General features: G+C 39.7%; 1 protein-coding gene across 1 annotated transcript in view; it reads left to right on the top strand.

The window, feature by feature from the left end:
• The window catches only part of LOC118326501 (neuronal membrane glycoprotein M6-a-like), a 35,045-nt gene that overhangs the window by 7,149 nt on the left and 5,344 nt on the right, over positions 1 to 22,552 (top strand). The window contains exons 2-6 of the mRNA XM_035659502.1: positions 14,463 to 14,655; positions 16,015 to 16,171; positions 17,806 to 17,959; positions 20,815 to 20,891; positions 20,988 to 21,053. Coding sequence (XP_035515395.1) covers positions 14,463 to 14,655; positions 16,015 to 16,171; positions 17,806 to 17,959; positions 20,815 to 20,891; positions 20,988 to 21,053 — 647 coding nt within the window. The remainder of the gene's footprint in view (positions 1 to 14,462; positions 14,656 to 16,014; positions 16,172 to 17,805; positions 17,960 to 20,814; positions 20,892 to 20,987; positions 21,054 to 22,552) is intronic.

Genomic DNA, 22,552 nt, shown 5'->3' on the forward strand with positions numbered 1-22,552 from the left:
GGGGGGTAGGGGGGGGTAGAAGGGGGTGTTAGAAGAAGGGGAGTGTGGGGCAAAACCTTGGAATAAAGACCAAAAATCAGAGGGAGGAGGGATAAGTGGAGCAGTGATTGATTCCTCCATTGGGATTTTCTTTGTTAGCCTCCATTGTTGATGCTTCACGCTTGTCTGAACGCCTTTTCCTCTCCTCTCTCCCTCGCTCTCTGCATGTGTCCCTTTTTTCCCCTGCTATGTGTGTTGCTTCCTACCCTTTCCCTCCATTTTCTCTCTCTCTGGATTTTTTTTCCATCAGTCATTTTGACTTCAAAATTGATTTTCTGAGTCCATCAGTCTGTTTCTTTGCCTCTGCAGGTGTCTGTCTCCCATTTCTCTGTCCCTAAACCTCTATTTTGACTCATCTCTCGCTCACCTCCATCTCACTCTGCCAGTTCCCTCCCTCATTCCCAGCCTTTTTTCACCTTCTCTTTTCCTCCATCCATCCTTTACCTATACGCATCCCATTTTAATCACAGATATTCTCTCACTGTGTTTTCAAAAAGCGTATTCATGTGTTTTTTTTTCCCTCCATCACATCCTCCCATTTTATTGTTGTTGTCGGTAAAAATGGGCGTGTCCATTTTCTTTATGGCATCTTCAGTCTGAAATCAGACATAAATGCTGCTGTTTGCACACATTACGAAAATAAATGGCGACGGCCACATTCTTGATGAAAAATAAATGATAGTTTGCATTTACCACATTAACACTGTATCTATGGTAACATCGTTATGAAATTGTCTTCTGGTGTGTGACAGGCGGGTTCATGTGTTTTCTGTGGAAGGAAGCCGTTTTAGCCAATCAGAAAGCCAAATGTGGAGGAATGATGTTTCAAACAAACATGATTTTAATTATTTTTTTATTTCTTGGTATCATCCCACTCCATCTGTTCAACTAGTTCCCATCCCACATCCCTGTCATTCTTTCCATCTTCATGGCTTTTTTTTTTTAATACATCCTTGTTTAATTTCACTGTCACCGGCCTCCCAGTCTCTCTTCCTCTTCTTTAATAAATGGGATTCACACAGCTGACAAAATACAGGCGTGTGTTTTGTGATAAAATGTGGCAGGACAGGAGAAAATGAGAGATGGAGGAAAATGTGAATCTATAAGGCAGGGCAGAGAGCTGCAGAGCGGCTGGTAGACGTACGATGTATATGGATTTGATATATTACCGTTAAGATATTAATATATATTGTATTGATTGATATTGAATTTTAATGCTTGAATGCACTGTCAATTTGTCTGTCAGCAGTTAGACTTAGGTCTTAAGTCAGTTTAATTCAAGGTCGGGCACTGACATTTTAGAGTAACTGGCTGTTTCTTTGCTGAACATGGCCAAGCAGATGACTGATGGTGTGTGAATTGCAAACAAAATGTAACATTAGGGTTCCATCATTAGAAAATAATATCAGTCCAGCCGTCTAGCCAAGTCCAATTTCATAATAAAAATGTGTTAGAGGTCCAGTGTGTAACATTTAGGAGGATCAGTTGTCAGAAATGGAATATAATATTCATAGCTATGTTTTCAGTAGTGTGTAATCACCTCTGAAATAAGAGCTCTTCGTTGTTGGTCATACTTTTCCAAATAGGCCTCCATGTTAGCAAAAGCTTTTGACTTTATTTGGGCAGCTTTTAGCACGTAAAACACATCCACTTTAAAACAAAAGGAAGCCTCTGCATGGGGTAATTATTACTTGGGTAGGGGTGAAAATGACCCCTCCAAATGCAAATCACTGACCAGTTATTGTTAATATCACCTAACCTGCCCAAGAGAAATAAATCCAGTCCAAAGGGCTTTTAGAGTGTATGAATCTCAGTTACATGATTAGTGGAACTTTGTCTCAAAAACTTCATCAGCTGCACCATCTTTACATAGAATTTCCTATGCATGTGTATTTACTGCATCCTTTTAGAACTTGCAGAAGAAAAAAGAAAGAAAAAAAAAAAAAAAAAACCCACACACCACTCCACAGGGATCAGTAACGTTTCATGTTCTCTGATCTGAAGAGGAAGTGTAGCAGAGACAGAGGTTTTGATCTGAATTTTCTGTAGCAGGTCATCCTGCTGAGGACTTAGTCCTGCTTTTAGAGATTTGTGGGGCTTAATTGGAACGGCAGGTTCTTTATCTGGATCCTGGGCTGCTTGTTTGTTCATGTGCAACTTTTGGGTCAATTGGAAGTCTCCGGTTTACTTCTTTTCATGTCATTATCAATGAATACCGCGAGTGCTAATCTGTAGTTTAGATTCAGCACTGTTGATGTTTTTATGACAGATAATCGTCTTTATGTGAACCTATTTCACTGCCAAAATCATTTAGACACTAGCTAAAGTGACCTCGCAGGGCTTATAACTGTTATAGTTTTAATGGCATTTGCTTCTTACACATTTTACATGAACTGATTTTCAGTAAAGTAAGACTAATAGCCTCTTTTCTGTTTGGAGGAAGACACAACTGATACAGGTGAACCCAGACGTCACTCACCTGATGTATGCAGAACTTTACTGAAAAGTTCCTTTGAATTTAGTTACTTTCTAATTATCGAAAATTTCTGTGAAGATTTACACTGCTGCTCATAATTTATCAACTCATGCTCAGAATGTGTTTGTCCTATCTTTTAGACAGGCATCAGTTTCCATTAATTTCTCAACAGTATGAAAATCAATTAGATTACATTTAGTGTAATCCATCACAATGAAAAAACAAACGACGCTGTCCAGTGGCCCTCACGTTTGTGAGGTTTGACGTGCAGTTAGCACTTACCCCCCACTCTGAAAAAGCAGCTTGCTTCAGAAGACATTTTTTTTATGGAATTTCACTGCAAATGACCAAGAGAACTTCTTCATCTTTTTCCTTTAGGTCTGAAAGCCTCGCGGGGGAGGCGAGGGGGAAGGCCCCCGCAATAACGAGGTGAAAACCTCTCTACACGCACAGCGAAACCAAAACGTCTTTGAGCAACAACCATAGAAACCTTAATGCATCACTCATTAACTCCCAAACTGCAACATACCTGTAACTTTTTATCTACCTAAAGCAAAAAAAATCTCAAAAAATTACGTAAACCATTTACAATTTTAAACAATTACCTAAAATAAAACTAAATACACTTTTACAAGGCACTGCTTTTAATGATGATCTTTAACCTCATCTCTAGACAGGCTTTTACCTCTTTCAGATAAGCAAATAAATCCACATGTTATGACCAAATTAACCTTTTCTTAGCTTGACTACTTTCTTACACACCACATTTTTTACTCACTTAACCCATATGATCAACCATTATCAGACTTTAACTTACATTTAAATCAACATGACTTTTTAACTTCTAAATCACCATCTTAACCTTAAACTCGGCAAGCTCACACAAGCTACCGGCTCCTCTCCTCTCCTTCTGATTGAACACACAACCAGGCTTCGTCCTGCAAGTCTTATTCCTAACGCCCTAAAACCCTACACCACCCCAAGTCCACTCTTCCCCAACCAATTTCCTGTCACACTGCTTGTCTCTTACCGATGCTGTGAGTGAATGGCTCAACTCCCTGATCACCGAAAATTTGCTTCTCCTCTCACCTGGTGCACCTACCAGTCCCTGCCTGTCCATCGAGGCTGGGAGACCACACCTACACCTATGCTATTCAGGCAAGAGAGGCGCGGCCCTGGAAGCTCCAGAAGAAAGCAATGTGATTACTGGGACATCAATTGCATGCCCCTCCCACTGACAAAAAATTAACAACAAACCAAAAACCAATCAGAAGTACTTCAAGAAACCCAGAAACAACAAACAAAGCACTAAGAAACCTGTGCCAGTCTGAGTGCTCTGCATTTGTTTGATCCGTCTTTTTGTTCTTTGGTTTTCCTGTTTGTTTGGGTCAAGGTTGAGTTTGTAGCACTACGGAGTAAAGAAACGGTCCTTTAGAGACCCTGTCTAATTCTCCCCCATCTATTTCAAACCAGGGTGCCCATCACAGTTCATGGCTCAAAACAGTTATTGTTGGATTTAGTTCAGTCAAAGCAGGGAGGGAATGAAACACATCCACTTCCCATGCGGGGGGCTGTGCTCCAAGAGGCAGAGCGGTCAATCAGATAGGTTGTTTGGTTTGGATCCCCGGCTGCCTCCCTGGCCACGTGCCCGAAGTATCCTTGAGGCAAGATAGCTGAAACCCGCAAATTGCTGCCTGATGCATAGCATCGGTGTGTGAATGTTGTATGAATGAGTTAGTTTCTGTTCGATGGACTTTGCCATCACTGTGTGAAAGGTGAATGTGGCACATAGTGTAAAAGCGCTTTGTGGAGGGGGGTCGGAAGACCTAGAAAAGGCGCTATAGCAGTACAGGTCATTTTACCATTTACCATGTGTATTCCAAGAACTTTTCCTTAGGAAAGACCCTGCTTGTTCCTGGGTGTTCACACCCTGAAGATGTTTTTCCTGAGATTGACTCAGCTCGTTATAACTATTAAATGTGTGTTAGAATTTAAGAACATTGATGAAGAACTTTTCCAGGAAAAAGTAAGAAGGGGATTATAGTATGTATTTAGTTACTGTAATGCAATAAGTAGCAACACAAATTGTTGAAAACGGATTACGACTGAAAATTTCACCCAAACTAAAATTTTGTTAAGTTAAAAAAGACTCCTTTGATTAAGGCAGCTTTTTTACTAGTATTTTAAGTAACACTAAGCTGTAGTTTTCTAGGTTGAGCAAATAATATTTCTGATGTAGTTACCTTTTTAAGCAACGTATTTTGTTTTCATTGTAGCAAATAGAAATGACCAAAATTAAGTCAGTGTCATTTAAAAATGAATCAAGGCAAAATGGAATGTATTTTACTTAAAATCTTCGACGTAGATCCAGTTTCAACAATTGTTTTAAGTTGAATGAACTAGTTGTTTAATTGGCGCGCAGGACAATTTGAATAATTCATTTCTAATTTTATTGTAAAAGTCAATGGGAGTATTGACAGAAGTCCATATAACTGAAAGTGGAACCTTTATGTATTTGCCTGGCCTAAGTCCATTTCCATTATTATGAACCGGCTAATAGGAAGAGGACTTAATGGACAGAGGAATAGTCGATTACAAATTGGAGCAGGCCAAACCAGTGGTTGTGAGTGGAGAGAGGATTGGGAGATGGAGAGAAAGCAGGATACTGGAAGAGGGAAAGAAGGCAGAGGAGGAAGCCAATTCTCCTTTTCTCCTCACCCCCCCCCCCCCCCCCCCCCCCCCCCCCCCCTGTAAGTAATTTTCATTACCTTCCAGCTGACACAAGAAATGAAAACCAGCTTAACACCAAGTCAATTCTGCTGCTGTGAGTGTATCGCATTTACAACCACTGTGAATGGGGCCCCTGGCTAATGGGGGCCTGTATTTGCTGACCCATAGTGGGTGGAAAGGTTCCTCGTCACCCATATTAGTGTACTGCTGCTAGTTGGTTTGGTCGCAACCAAGATATCAGCCAGTTTCCTGGGGCCAAACTGCCAATGAAATTTCTTGCATCAAAATCTGGGCAAAATTTCTACTTTAAAATCAAAGATAATGGGCCCAGATTGAGCACATTCATGCTCCTGAGAAAAACCTTTTTCGCATGATTGAACGCTCCCAATGAGCACCCTGCAGGTCAGAATGTCACCTTTGTGGCATGAAGATGTCATATACAGCATTTTTAGGCGCCACTATTTGAAAGGCTAAAGGAAACCAAATATTCTTTGGAGAGCTGTTTTTCTAAAATATTCCAAAGGCAAGAAGTGAGTATAAGCCATTGTTTCTATGTAAGGCTGGGAGGTTGGATAGAAACATTTATCTCAGGGAGGAAGTTGTGGCTGACCCAATTGCTGCCGTACAGTGGCTCTTTTAGTTAAATTTTTTTTTTTTAGACCGCTTACTCTTCCTTTGAATTATTCATCAATATACGAGAAACATAACGCCACATTGTCACAAGCCCAAATGGTTATAGGTTGTTTAGTGACCAAATTATGTTGTGGTAAATCAGCATGTGAGCTTGCTGGCACATATGTAGTATTTGAAGTAGTCCGAATCGAGGAAAATTCACTTTTACAGTGATAGGGGAGGGCGTCCGCCAGTTGCTTTGCTCATTGTGTACTGTGGGGTCTCTGTAAATGTTAAAAGATTCGGTCCCTAGACCTGCTCTATTTGAAAGTGTACCTGAGATAACCTTCTGTTATGAAGGGCTGCTGTCATGAGAGTCCTGGCAGTGATTCCAGTTTTTCACCGTGTTGTGGAGCCGCTAACAACGTAGCGTTGATGGATGACATCACCTACAGTCGCTCGTCCTGTGCTTGTTTAGCTCAAGGAGGGAGTGTTCAACATTCTCCGTTTACACATTTCGATGAAAAGAAAAAGAGACTTTAATGCAAAGAGGCATAAATTCTATTCCTTTCACTGAAGAATATATAGCAAATGAACTGTTAGCTAAATGGCAGCTTTCCTGTTGTGTTTTAATGCCCTGGTGGTGTTTAGTTGGGTGAAAGAGCTGTTTCAGTGCCCCTGTGATGATCTAAGAGTAACCACAAATATACTTGTTTTGTATCAAAGGGAGATAGCAAAAATAAAGATAAAAAGAACAGGCAAACCAAAACTGGTCTAGATTAGGCCTTTCATTATAGGACTTAGCGGTTTTGTTCGGTGTTCTCCATGTCCTATCAGCTAAGAAGGTGAGAATGTATAGTATACATGGTGTCAATCTGCAACACTTTAAGTTAATGGCCTACTAAATCCTATTCCAGAGTCAAAATACATTAAAATCTGTACCTTTACATTCTTTCTTTCTACCTTTTGCAGCTCCCATTTCAGTACAGAATGAGTCTTCTTTTGTGAGTCACGTTTTAAAAAACTGCTTGGTGCGAGCTTTAAATGGACACTTTGTAGCATCGGGTTTATGAGAGTTCTGACTCAAGCCAGGCAACACAAAAATGACTAAATAGGTTATTTCATATGATCTGTATATTGGAAGTATTAACAACAGGCCAGGGTTGTGATTTTTGTTTTAACCTCTCCCGATCAGGGAAACCTACATAGTCCATCTGGAAATTATTGGTGTTTTTTAATGATTTGAATGTTGAAATGAATGTATTTCCAGGTAGCTTTTTTCAGATTCAACTGTGAATGCCCAGTTGTTGAACTTGTTGTGTTTTACAATCTACTGCCGTAATTATTGGCGTTTTTTGAATAGCTGGGAAAATATCCCAGATTGTTTTTAACCCTACCCTCTAACAAATGTACCCCAGTTTACCTTTAAATGCAGGCCTAATTATTACTGGCAATTTCTTTTAGTAGGGTAAGAGCATGTTCAGGTACATGGCCATTCTAATGAGATGTAAACCTTTCACAACATCAAGCTGTTTAATGATTGACACATACATCTCCCCCCTGTTTACAGCCTGCCTGCGGTACCGTGCTGGTGCCCCTGTCTGCACGAGGCGCCCATCCATCACTCGGAACGTGATTGGTCTCAACTGGCTTCCCTCGCCTCCTTCCCTCCCCTTTACTGCTGCCCTCTGTATCCTCTCTCTCGTGCATTACCATAACTCTTGATACGTCCACACAGATGCCTGTGCTGTTAGCGGAACAGCCCTTTCTTGCCAGCGTATCAGCAGTCGTGGCAGTATCTTTTCATTGTAACAGAAAAAAAGAGGAAAAATGTACCTACATTATCCTACTTTTTGCCCTCCAGCCATTGTGGGAGCCCTGAAACGCAAATTAGAGCTATAATCTCTCTTTTGACAGGCTGGTGAGGAACGCCTTCCAGCGATTCTTATGTCACAAATCGGTCTGGTCCATGGACGCACTAATGAAAGTGCCCAGAAAGGCCTTGCAGATACGTCGTAGCCAGTAATAGATTACAAAACAAATGCATTGTAATACTTTTTCGCACTACTATTCAATACCCAAAAAAAATTTTGGCAAGTTAAAAAAAAGCATCCTGTATATTATTGAGTATTCGTTTATGGCATTCAGTGACTATTCTGCTAATAGTGATTAGCCCAGATAGAGGTCTGTTTGTAATGTTTACGTCGCATTTAAGGCCCCCCCCCTCCAGTCCGAAATCACGTGCTTTCTTGTTGCACAACAGTGTGATGTTTGAGATGATGCTACCAGTATGAGCAGAGCTTTTGAACAATAACAAGGCATCGAAGTAGGAGACATCTTGTGTCCAGCAGAAAAAACTTTTGCATATTCAGAGATATCCTTGGAAAAAGTTTTAATGAGGTCAGGTAGATTACCTCTTCTAAGCGATTTTTTATCGTGGGAAACAAACATATCAGACACACCATTAATATTTGCTATAGCAATCTTAAGTAAATGTCCTGACATGGCTAATGCTAAATGGACACTGTACTTGCTATAGCACCTTTCTAGTCTTCCCGACCGCACTCAAAGCACGCTCTTTAGCACCCTACTGCCACATTCAGCCCTTTTCACACACATTCACACCCAGCGATGCTAATCCGGCATCGCGGAGCCAAATGCTGGGGTTCAGTATCTTTGCTCAAGCGATCTTCGACACGTTGGGCAGGAGGAGCCGGCGGATTCGAACCAACGAACCCTACCTGGGGCGAAGACCCGTTTCTGCCTGCTGAGCCAAAGCCGCCCAGTGATCTTTACGAATCTTGGTATGTCAAACTCACATGAGGACTTAAAATTGAGGCTTTATTCTTAGATTCTGTAAGCGAGTGTTGGACAGAGAGATGGGAATGATGAGGAATTTGTGGATGAACAGACAATTTGATTGGCAGCTAGGAGAATCATTTCAGGAGGCCATGCCAGTAAAGGCTACCACCAGTAACTCTGTGTGTGTGTGTGTGTCAACATATCCATATAATCCATATGAAAAAGGGCCTTCTGTAAATCCACTTCAGACTTGAGCAAATCAGAGGTATCACCTTGTTTTTTGAATCCCAGTCTGAAGATAAATTTGACCTGCAGATGAAGTTTGATTCCTTTCAGTGTACATAATGTATATTTACATTTTTCTGGGTTATACCGTGCTGACTGCATCTCACTCTAAATGGTGCAGTGGGGCTGAACTTGTCATTTTCCATTAGAACAGGGCTTTGATTCTTGAGTGCATCTTCAGGCCAGTGTCTCTCTCTCTCTCTCTCTCTCCCTCTTTCTGTCTCTCTCTCACTCACTTTCCTTGTACGTGTGTCTGTGTGAGAGACCTCAGTAATCCTCTCTCAGAGCTAAGACACAGTGATCCAGACACACACAAAAACACATTCAGCCGCTATGTTGTCTGTTAGACAATTAGGCTAGACAGGGCTGTCCAAATTGCTGCCTAATGAGCACCAAGACTTAGTGTGGAAAGTGTGAATGTGTGTTTGAGTTTGGACAGCTCAAAAAGGACTGTGTGTGAACCACTGCCAGATAACACACAATGATCACAAACAGCACGTTCATTCTGATGATTCGTTCCTATAGATGCAGCTAGAGCAAAGGTCAGTGGATGATTCAAATCTAAAGAAGTCATCCATGTTCATGTACTCAGTAAAATTCATCAGATTATTGCTGATTGTATTTGGATGTTCTTAGTTTTAGTTTTGTCCTGGTGGTGAGGGTACTAGATTAAGAGTGATAAATCATCCTTTAAAATCTAATATCAAAAAGAAGACAAAAAGGCTGATGGACATTAGCAAGTTGAATGTCATCTGCATATAAAGCACCAGGAATTGATTTCGGGAAGTTCTTGATCCAGGACACTCACAATAAAGGTGCAGTGTGTTGGATTTAGTGGCATCTAACAGTGTAGTTGCCGACTGCAACCCCCTCGCCTCACCCTCCCATTCCAAGCATGTAGAAGAAACTACGGTGGCCAAGAAAAACACAAAAGGCCCCATCTGTAGCCAGTGTTTGGCTTGTCTGTACTACAGGGCTACTGTAAAAACATGGTGGTTCAACATGGCCGACTCTGTGGAAGAGGACTCGCTCCCTCTAAAGATAAAAAATGTCTTATTCAGAGGTAACAAAAATTATTCTTACTTGCAGATGATTATACACTGACATACTACTTGTTAATATTATATTTATTTCTGCCTCCTAAATGTTAAACACGTGTAAAAAAAAAAAAAAAAAAATTAAAACAAGACAAATACAAATGTTAATATAGAAGTATAGAATATATAAAAGATGTATTTTATGTTGTTACATAAGCTAAACATCTCATTCATGTAACAGTTTGTCAGGAGGTCAAAAAGATCTAGATTTATCTAGAAAAAAAGCATAAAATGAATGAACAAATTAACAATAACTAATAATGTTGCTAAACACATTGTAAAAACGTATTTATTCAAATCTTCAGCTTTTTTCCCCACAATAATATGTCATCTTTTATCTTTAAGTCTTATTTTACTGAATATTTAAGCCCAGTCCAAAGTGTGCAATAGATCCACTGATCCAGTGTCATGTTTCTCTAAGTTGATCTTTAACTAAACCTAACCAAACCTAACCAACGTAATCAAGCTTTATTTTGAAAGTGTAACCATAAGTTGCATGTATTATTGCTAACTTGACCGTGAAATGAGAACGTGTTGAAAACGGGACACTGCCACTCTGGCGTGTGTGTATTATATGCATTGGGGTGTTCCCAGGTTGAATATTTACCAGTGACGGTTTTATTTAGAAATATAACGAAATTTACAATTAACATTTGTCACAAATTAAAAAAAATTCTGAACTGTCTTAAAGCTTCCCACTCACTTTCTGTTCTTCTATAATGATTACTTGTTTAGTTATGATCATGTCATTTTGTTTTATATACAACTATGTATACTGTTTGGTTTGGCCTATTGACAACATTTAAATTCAAATATCTATAACGTACAACATATCAGACATTGCCAGGGATACAACAGTAAAGTCATGGACTTTCGTTGTTCCTATTGTTTTCACTGTCCACCAACCTTTTATAAAGATGCAGGGAGGCATTACTGTGGTGACGATGCTGCAGACGAAAATGAGAGAGAGAAAGTCGATGCTTGTTGTCACATCACGTCTGAAAAAATTCACCTCATCTTAAACAAAGAAAACAGCCACACACTCATATAGACCCTGTATACAGTTATACAGTATACAGTTTTGTTTAGCCTGTCCCAGTTTTTACCAGGTCACTGGGTCTTTTCTGCATTCAAAGCCTAAATATGGAAATATGACGAGGATTATAACATGGCAGCAATTCAGGACACACACACACACACACACACACACACACACACACAGTCAGAAACACAACTGCATCGTCATGCACATGCAGATATGGAAATATTTAGACCCAAGACACTAAACACAATGCATAAAAAAACGCTTTCTCAGAAACACCTTCACACATGCTCATAACACATTTATATCACACTTCTCCTCTCTATGCCAGTCCATCTGCCTCAGAATCTTATTCTTTATGTGTAAAAGTGAGGGACATATGGTTATGGATTACACAGATTTGTGCATGAAGAACCAGAATTAGCATGTAGCACACTAGCGGTGAGCATTTTATTAAATGGAGTCAGTGAGTGCAAAATAATAACATCCCACTGGGCACAGCGGAGATTTATGTTCCTCCGTTATTGTCTCATATTTTGTGGAGAAACGCACTGAAATTGTACATTGATGGTTTCCAAAAGCGGAGACAATAACTAAGAGAGCAGACTTTGTGTCTTTGCAAATGGACACTGTCTGAGAGCGGGTGTGTACTCTCATCGCTGTGTGTGTGAAAATGTGCATTAGTGTGACTGTAACGCTCACAGAGCCGCGCTGTTGCCATGACAACGCTACAGGCAAAGTGGGTCAGCAGGCTCCTGCCACACCCCTGTTGGCATGGCAACAAGGCTGGTCAATTAAACCTGAGCAGCACGATGACTCACACACACACACACACACAAACCCCTTTCTGTGCAACAGGGAGGTGAAGGAGGGAGGCAGTGTGTGTGTGTGATTCTCTTTATCTTTCTCTGGCTTTCTGTAGGATTGCAGCTCGGTCTGCATGTAGGCTTCAGTGAGTCAGTGAGGCTGACTGTGTGCTTAATTTGAAGACTGTGTGTGTGTAGGCCTATGTGTTCAAAATAGAGACTTTTGAATTGAAAGCTTCTGATATCATTATTATTGTTATGATTATTATAATTCCTGCATAGGCAAGTGCTGGATGGAGCTTGGTGAGCAGCAGTAGAGATCACAACTGGCTGTGATAGGCAGACACACCTGTCGTTCAAGAAAAGAAGTCCCAAAATACACCTCTTCTTGTGGAAAACTATTACTGTGTATTTTTGTTCTAAAAGTTGGGATTTTTTTGAATACATTTCAAAACAGTTAAGAGATTTTGGTCGCATCTAGAAGCACTTTAATTTCAGACACATCCACAGAGATTTTGCCAGGCACATGTAGTGCTTGCTGCTTGATTAAACCCAATGACCTCAACCCTGCCCTCAACATTTACTCTAATTCTCTCCTGCATATGCTTGTCTGCGAGACTGATCAGTTAAACACATTAAATCTACTTATTTACCTATTTGCACTGTTCTAGTTGTACTGGAGACATAATGTAAAGGTGTGTTTATGTTCAATAGTGGAAGTGCAGGAGGAAAACCTTTCTATACCTGAAGAGGACATTAACGTTGACGTGTTTTCAAGGGGAACACATTGACATGAACGCGGACATGTGGGCTGTTCTCTGTCCTCTTCACCGTGGTCTATTCTAAAAGAGGAGAGATTAGCCTTTATCTGGCAGCAACTACAGTAAATCACAGTCACAAAGGCGGCCACACAAGTGAGTCATTTTGAAATGCCTGAATTGTTGGTGCATCATTCACAGCCACTGCACAATTATGTAACATGGCAGGTGAAGAACTCTAATTAAGCACATCGACACGGGAGGATGGCAGAGAAATAGACAGAGCGATCACAAGTAAATCTTCACCAGCACTGACTGGCAGACACTGAAAGATCGCATTAGCAATTAAGGATCTGGTCCATCTAGATTTATCTCCAAGTAGCCGGCAGGTTTATATGATTGAAATCAGCTCCGTCACAATGCATTCTTATACAATACATGCTCTATTGTAATTCCACTAATGTCTCCTGCCCGGGATGCTTTTAAAGTGCTGTAAAGTGTGTTGGTAGAAACTGTATAAAGTCTCTGTGTACAGTAGAAGGATTTATGTTTGTCTGTGTAGCTTTCTAATAATGTAAAGATGCTTTGGATATGCCCCATCAAAACTGCTAATATTTCTGTAACTGAGAATATTTTTTCTTCTCTCCTAATCATGTAAGTTATGAAAGTAGTCCTCTCACAGAGTGCACTTTACAAGATAAAGGGTCAGTTCACTCAAATGAAAAACACATTTTACCTTTATCAGTATCAAGCCAACACATTCTCCCAACTCCCAACTCGTCAAATATGGCAGCTTGGCCAGTGCCCCTATGCCTTAAAATATGATGCTCTAGGTACCGCTCAAGGGTAATTTCTGGAAATGCAGGGCTCAGTAGTCAGGTTAGCAATAATAAATGTTCGGTTAGACTTTCAAAATTAAGCTTTAACATTGTGAAACAGTCGCAATTTGGTTAGGTTTAAGCACTAAAATACATGGCTAGGTTTAGGAAAAGCTCATAAGTTAAATAACAAACCTAAAGTAATACGTTACATGAGGTAACTTATGTAGCCTATGTAACTATAACGAAGTCAACGTTTACTTTTGGTTTCACACGAGACACGATCAGCAGTCTCCTGAGTCTACCATCCTATCTCATCCATATACAGGGACTTTCTTGCTCTTATACTACATCACCAGACTTCAACGGTATATCGAAACATATGCTAGAGGGGTACCTACAGCGTAATAGTTTAAACCGCAGGGCCACTGACCAGGCCCTCTAGCTGAGGTTTGGTTTTATGTGACCGGGTTTTGATATCCTGCCTCCATCCTAATATAGTTGGAGTGAATGGAATTTTGTTTGTGGTGCTTGCAGCACAAAAAATTTACAAGAGAAGTATTTAAAAAAAGTTGTGTCTCAGTTGCCCTGGTTTAAACTACAGAACAAGCTGTCGACAGTTAAAAAGGGACTAATTCCTCCATGAAATGATGGAAAGTACTGTTCTCACCAGCCTTCTTGCCTCACCTCTTTGATTGCCCCACGGTGTAATTGAAACAGCCTGGGGAGCTGTAGGAAGGTACAGGAGCTATGCTAGAAATTTCCCCTGCTTTTATTCTTGAAGCTAAACTAAGCTATAAGAATGTTGGCACGTTCCTGGAAAGTAAGCCACTTCTCTGAGCTGTGCCTAACTTGTACATGTTTCATATCATCATTACCATTGTGTATACACTTCTCCATCAGCATTCTGAATTATCTGAATAGTACGTATAAGCATTCTGCTGTTATCATCCTGTTGAATATGTTAAAGATGCTCTGTCTCTTTGTGTACATTTAGGCTGTAAGGAGTGCTGTGAGCGATGTGTAGGCAGCCTGCCCTGGGCCTCTCTCATCGCCACTATCCTCCTCTACATGGGCGTGGCCTTGTTCTGTGGGTGTGGCCACGAGGCTTTAAGCGGCACCGTCACCATTCTCCAGAACTACTTTGAAGTCATCAGAGCCCCGGGAGAAACCCTGGATGTCTTCACCATGTGAGTGACTTGATTTACCTTCATTTTCATTTTCAATATTAAAGGACCGTGGACGAAGATTCAGGCTCTGAAAGGGGGTTAAACCTGCATTCTTTCTAATGGCCAGCAGGGGGTGACTCCACTGGTTGCAACAACAACAAAAAATTGTATGGACGTCTATGAAAAAATTACTACTTGTCACTTGATTTATTAGCTACTTTAAGGTCTCAATCTCTAGTTTCAAGCATTGATTTTGTCAGAAAGCAGACATCATGCATGTACACTTTAAACATTACAATTTAATGCACCACTGAGCCAGCTGAATCAGACACTTATTTCTCATATCTTTTCAAATGTTTGACTTAATAAATCTCTTTGACGGTTTAGACCCAAACAACCCATTCTCACTCCCAAGTCGTCAATTTCTGCCGCTTGGTCAGTGTCCTTCTACTTCAAAATATTCAAATTCAGGTGATGTAGTATAAAGAGCCATGAAGTATGCATAGGGAGGTAGTGGGGTTGATGGACGGAATACCCCAGGAGACTGCTGTTCATGTCACATGTGAAACCATAAGTAAATAATTTCTTTATAGTTATATTGAGTACGTTATGTTATTGATGTTTTATGTGTTAACTTATAATCCTTTCCTAAATGTTACCATTATAACAACAACATTAACTGCTCTCTTAGCTTTATTTCTATATATAAATTGCATATTTATTGTTGCTTACTTGACCACTATATTGAATCATACCCCCTGTATCGTGATACGTATCGTATTGCCAGATTCTTGCTAATACACAGCCCTACTTGTGAGTGAGAATGTGTCTACCCAAAATACTTACAGTGCTTATGCCTATTTCTGAAAAATCAAGACTAAAATAGGCAAGATGATTCAAAGAAAAACTGTTCAAACTGACCCAATTCAGATATATATGGAAGCCTATTTTGCCACCATACATTTTTTTCTTTTTTAGTCTTTTTAGTCTAACTACTATATGTCATAATCATGACAAAGCTCATCATTTTCAGATATATAGTTATGTGTTTTTTTCCAAATGTCAGAAATGTCCCAATCCAAAGGCCTGTGTGATGAACACAAAGCACACTGAGTTTTCAGTCCCTCATGCAAATAAATTTGAAAGGAATTGGACAAATGTTAAAGTAAGTAATCTGAACATAAGTAGTCTGGTAGCCCCGCCTGCTGCCCCAACTGCCTCCATCCAGGCTCGCCCTCCATCCTCGCTTATTATCTCTGACTTTTTTATGGCAATTACACAGGGTGAACTCCAAGTAACACCTCAAGATGCAGTCTAGTATGTAAATAAACAAATAGTCATTAATCACTGACACTGTGGTTGTGTGTGTTCTCTCCACAGTATCGACATCCTGAAGTACATCATCTACGGCCTTGCAGCTGGATTCTTTGTGTTTGGAGTGCTGCTGCTGGTGGAGGGCTTTTTCACCACTGGAGCCATTAGGGATCTTTATGGAGAGTTTAAGATCACTGCCTGCGGACGTTGCCTGACTGCATTCGTAAGAAATCTTTGTATTTAATGTAATATACTGACATTTTAAATTGTATAGTCACACTTTCAGAGTACTTGAAGCTAGATGTTTTTAGGTAGTTGGCAATAATTTATTATGGTGTCAAAGGAGGGTAGTATTATATTTTATAATATTTTTCTTCTTGTCAACAAATACCATGGAAAGACCAAAAACCAACAATAGCTTGATCCTACAAACAAATATCATCTTATTCCTCTGTGTCATATAGCTCTGTTGTTGTCTAAACACTATTAAAAACACTCTCCAGAGCACCAAATGTGGGTTATTCCACAGCTGAAAATATTCCCAGACAAATGTACTATTTTCTTCAGTTTTAGTAACATTTGCTAAAAACTACAGTAACAGCTCTTATAGGAAAAAAAATTCGTAAAACAAAAACAAACATAAACACATATTTGAGCACCATTTTTAAAGATTTACATTTACAGTAGGAACTAACAGGCTTGTCGCTCAGATCCACAGAGAGGGTTGGGACATCAGAAGGTATTAGGAAATGATACATATTGCTGGTTTTGGTATTTCCACAGGAAAAATCTACTGGCCAACGTTACATCCTGATAAAGTGATACCTTTGCGTTGTCATTCATAAAAACACATTATTATTAAGATGGCCTCATAATAAGACTTCTAGAATAATATTTCAATTGTGAAAAGTTTATTTTTTTTACAGATGTAGTCGACATTGTAAAAATGCATAATGTGAGCAAAATTAACAGATGTTGCTAATGTATGACCAACGCTCCATCAGAGTGGCTACGAGTTAATAAATACTTATTTTATTCACTCAACAATCTGTGACATATTAACAGTAGTAGTGGAGCTGGTTAGGTTTTAATGTCTATCTTTGCACATATTGTATTGTATGGTATTGTATTGTATTTCTTGTTGTTCCAGTTTCGATAAAATGTAATAAAGACTAAAAAAATACTCTATTCCTGTTTTTGCTGGGGACCCCACTCAAAGACCCCAGTTTGAAAACCACTGCTATATACTGTACAGTATATTATATGGTGATGATGTTAGACAGCTCAGCGAACATGGACGGAGAGTGTTTCTGAGAAGTAGATACATTTTGGAACAAAGACTGACCATACTCAATACATCAGTCTGACAGATCTCTCAGCAGTTATTCCCTGAAATATTTTATTTTATTTTAAATGTCTCTTAGTCAGGTCTGATTCATGCGGAGGGAGACAGAGAGAGAGATTAGGCATTGTCCACATCTGCTGAGGACATTTTCCCCCTCACATCTGTAGCTCTGTCTGTGCAAAGCTAAAAGGCAAAAGATAGAGGAGCAGAGAAAGGGTAGTCAGTTGTATAGAAGGTGTTTTTATGTCTCAGTGTGAAATGATAGAGAGAATTGACACAATTAGCATAACACTCAATGCATCACAGACGGCATAAATTTAATTTATAAACTGCAGGTGTTAATGTGAGCAAAGAAACCTTGTAATTTTTGCATAATTTGTATAAATAAATGAGTGAATGTCATTAAGCCACACCTGTTTGTCTTCAGTCTGGAACACCTAAGTGTTTTTAAGGAGGTTAAATAACTCATCATCCACTCTGCCACTCGCTGTGTCTTGTCTCTCTGTTTGCAGCTGATGTTCCTCGCCTACCTGTTCTTCCTGGTGTGGCTCGGAGTGACGGCATTCACCAGCCTGCCGGTCTTCATGTACTTCAACGTTTGGTCCATGTGTCAGAACACCAGCTTGGTGGAGGGAGCCAACCTCTGCCTGGACCTGCGTCAGTTTGGTATGTGCCGTCATAACGTCTCTGCGTGTGTCCTATCTGAGTTTAACATCTCTGCAATATGTTGTGTAATGGTCTTCAAGTTATATCAGTTGATGGTCTTTACCTGCAGTATGTTTGGCATAAGAAAAACAATTCTGACAAAAGGGGTACAGAATCTTATATCAGGGTTCCCACATGTTCTGGAAAACCTGGAAATTTAGTCTTGTTTTCCAGTCATGGAAACACCTGGAAATTGATTAAAATAACCAAATATCCTGGAAATAATTTATGTTGTCCTGGAATTTTTTTATTATATTTTAGACTGTGCTGTGGTCAAATTAATGTTACGATTAGAAAGCTACAGTCAATAGACCTTTCTCACAGCAGCAGGTAACACCTGTGATTACTCTGACTATTTCATGTTGAATGGCTGTTGTGAAAAAGGTCTATTTGGAAAGCGGAAAAATCGGCTGTTGTGAGAATAGCCAAGCACGCCAGGAAAGCGAACACCCATAAACGATAAGCACCTATGGCTGACCACCATTTGTGAGCACCTGCTGTCCTGTATTATCAAGGAGAACTCCTGGAAAATGTCCTGAAAAGATCCTTGAAAAACAATTTAAAAAAGGGAAGCCTGTATATGCCACAGACTGCACAAAGAGTGCTTTTTATGTTGCAGTCAAGTTACACTTTAATTCAACAGCACGGAGAGGACAGACAGAAGCATCTATCTCCCTTGGCTTTCATGCTTGGTGAACTTTGACCTGCTTTTGAGGAGACCCATTTGTCTACTGTGCTGCTGTGGCCTGAGAGCCGTTGCCCATATTGATCTGTGTTGGATGATATCGCTCAGATCACAACTGTAAGTTATACATTTTAAAAGAAAAATCTCTTTTTCGTCACTTTGGGCTTTATTAAAGTGGAAATGGTTTTCTTAATATCCACAGTTCAGCCTTTTACAGTCTGCATCTTGCTCTTGAAATAGCGGCAGTGAAGAAATAAAAGGTCCTCTTAATCCTTAAGTTTTTCACACTGTCCGTATAACACACACTGTGCATATCCTCCCTCCGCTTAGTGCAGGCAAGTTGATGGAGACTCACCAAAATGCCAAACTGGCACACACGATGGAAAAAACCTGTGTGTGTGCGGCAAAATTGCCAGATTACCAGTAGAAAGCCCACAGTGAGCCATGTGCCACAATGAACCCAGAATCTCTCACCTGCTCACAATGGCTAATTCAGATGAGCTAACCTAGATGTTATTAGTGGATAAATGACAGAAAATTAAATTAAAATTAAAATCCTTTCTGTCCATTGGTGATGAATGACCGATGGACAAAAGGCCATAGACGCATTTGTTTTTTCCAGACTAGAATACTGCAACTCCTTGTATTGCTGTCAGAAGCAACTATACGGCTACAGTTGGTTCAGAATTTGGCTGCTGGGCTTCTAACGGGCATTAAAGGTCTAGTGTGTGGGATTTAGGGTCATCTACTGGTGAAGTTACAGATTGTAACCAACTGAACACCGCTCGCATCTGTATTTGACAACTTGTGAATGAGAATGTGCTGTTAAGTGTGTAGGAGAAACTACGGTGGCCATGAAACTCGCAGGGCCTTTCAAACGCAAAAGGCCCAATCTAGAGCCAGTACTGGGTAAACTGTAGAAACAAGGTGGTTCAGCATGGTGGACTTCATGCAAGGCCACCTGCAGCCTCTGTAGAAGGTCCGTTCAATATACATTTATGTGCATACCCGTAATGAAGCACGTGTACACATACACACATACTGTATGTGTACATGCGTGTATTTATATTCTGTATTTCTATTTGTGTGTTTATGCATGTATATATTTATGTGTCTTACTGTATATACATATTAACTTTATCACCCTTTTTCTGTTTGTACTACTTCACTGCCATATTATTATTATTAGTATATTGTTAAAAGCTGATACACTTTTAATATCCTTTTTATTGTTTATTATTACCTTTTTTTTGTCTTGTGAAGCATGCTGTGACATATGTTTTGTACTATATAACATTATTATTATTATTATTATTATTATTATTATTATTATTAGTATTAGTGTTAGTATTAGTATTAGTATTATACAGCCCTGGACCCTTATATAGAGCTTTTCTAGTCTACTGACCACTGAAAGCACTTTTCAACAATCACACTCTGATCCATGTCGCTTTATTCACAAAAATTTAAGTTGGAGTAACTGCCGTTCACAGAGCAATTATAAACAAAAAGGGTTTTTAAAAAGTCCAAAAATGTACAACAGAGGACTCACTGATATTGAGAGATAACAAATATAACCAGATAAATAAGCCACATTAATTTGTAATGTAGAATATAATGTTTAATTTTCACAACACCTACACTTGAGAATGATTCACTTTTACCACGTGGGACCTTATACAATACATACTACGTCTCAACCAGATATTCTAATGGTTATGTATTATTTCAAATGATGCGGTCACAGCTCTGTCCACCATGTTGTTCTCCAGGATGCCCACATAAAAGCAAAAGACACACACCGAGAGAGTCTCTTGCAGTGCTGCCATCTACTGGTCGTACAGCCTGTATCTAATAAACATTCAGCATGGGGAATCATTACTCTGTTCATAAAGTTTTGGATTTAGTGACAATTTCACTGTGAGTGCACCAGCAGCACACTGTGGTTATACTGGGCAGTTCCCAGTGGCCAACAGTGCAAGACCAGTGAGGCATTAATATCTGTCTGTTTCAATGAAGTACATCCAGAGATTCTTTCAGTCATATCCAGAGGTTCTTCGCTATATTCATCAGCAAAGTATGGATGGGTAAAGAGAATAAAAAGTCTGTTTTTGATGTTTCTGCTTATCAGGAGCCGTTACAATCTCTGAGGAGAGGAAGGTGTGTACAGGATCTGAGAAGTTCTTCAAGATGTGTGAATCCAATGAGGTAAGAGGAGACATAATTTGAAGTCAAATACAACGATTTGTGACCCGCATCGAGACAGCTGAAAAATCCACAATCCACTTGTGTTGTGTGTTACAGCTGGACTTGACCTTCCATCTGTTCGTGTGCGCACTGGCAGGAGCGGGAGCTGCTGTCATCGCCATGGTGAGGACCGTTATACTCATACTGATTGGCTACGGGCCTGCAGTACTAATTGGTACTGATTGGTGTGACACTGTGAAACCTGTGGTTCACTGGTGTTTTTTTTCTTGTTGTATGTTCTTTCTTTTTCTTTATAAGTGTAAATGATAGAAATAGGCCTCATTTTCAAACCCACATAGAGGGAGACAGAGAGACGCAGAGAGGAGTGAATCTACTCTTGTGTGTCTGCAGTAATACAGACGGTGAGTCACCGAGCTGTTCCAAGGTGCGGAGGGGATCTGTCGAATACCCTCTACACACTCTATGCCTTCAGCAGGTATTTACTAACCTGGGCCCATAGTGTTACTTAATGCTGTCTCACTCTCCTGTCCACCACCAGTGTAAAAAGCAGAGCGTTACACACACAAGCATCTATTTTCTGTAGCTATTTATCCTGCTCAGATTCACAGGGGGTTGGAGTGGATCCCAGAAACACTCTCCACCTCCCCCACCGTTTTCTTTCAGACACACAAATTGTGAAACGCTAAGGAACCTCAGCAGAATGAGGACGTCGAATTTGACAACATGTACTGAAAGTAATGAATTAGATGTATTTCTGCTTTGTGGCAGCTAGTGTGGTAGGTTTTTCTCCAGCTAGTGAGATGTCAAAGCTTAACATATAGAGTATATGAGAAAGAATCCCTACTAATGTGTATTCTTAAACCTGTTTGTATGCCAATCAGTTTTTATGACTTAAGCCTCTTCAGTGAGAAGCAGTAGAGTATGGTGAGCATGCAAAAGGATGGATTTGTGGAAGAGAAAGCAATCAGAGTACTACTGGTTTCAGTTTGTTCAATTACTAATGTTACACGATACAAAAAAGTCTCAAGGTGAAAAAAGTCTCAAAGGAAAATAAAAGTAACAAAAGGTTTGAAGAAGCATGGTCTAATTACAAAAACTGTTCTGAAATACCTTAGGATTAATAAAAGTGCTATCCTGTATGGTCACCAGGGGGCACTATAGTTCAACAAGCTTATGTAGCAAGAGTGCCTATATACTGTACACAGTGCTGTGCTGTTATTTGACAGATATTTTGATATGATTCACAGTTAGTGGCAATGATCATTTCTACATCAATTCTTACTGATTTTTTTTTCTGATGATGTGACATTTGTTTGGTCTGTAGTATTAAAGAAACATGTTTTCTTACATTTAGAGTACAATATTAAGTAGGCGAGGGCATCTCAGCAGCACTACAGTACTTCAGTATAATGCTGTTTTTTTTTTTACCTTCATCAAAAATTTGTGCAATCATATTGCACTTTTGATAATATTTTAATTAATTGTACAGCCCTATACTAACTCTATTCTGGTTTTGAGTATGACGCATGTTTACACTAAATAAGTGACAACTATTTAAATTTAAATCATATTTAAAGTACGGATGTCCGATATTCACTATAAAATGTAATATCGGGAATTATCAGTATCGGGTTTTTATAACCGATGTTTGTTCTGTAGGC

The sequence above is a fragment of the Morone saxatilis genome, unplaced genomic scaffold, assembly GCF_004916995.1.
Source record: "Morone saxatilis isolate NCDOM2014 unplaced genomic scaffold, NCSU_SB_2.0 Contig17, whole genome shotgun sequence".
In the NCBI taxonomy this organism is placed as follows: Eukaryota; Metazoa; Chordata; class Actinopteri; family Moronidae; genus Morone; species Morone saxatilis.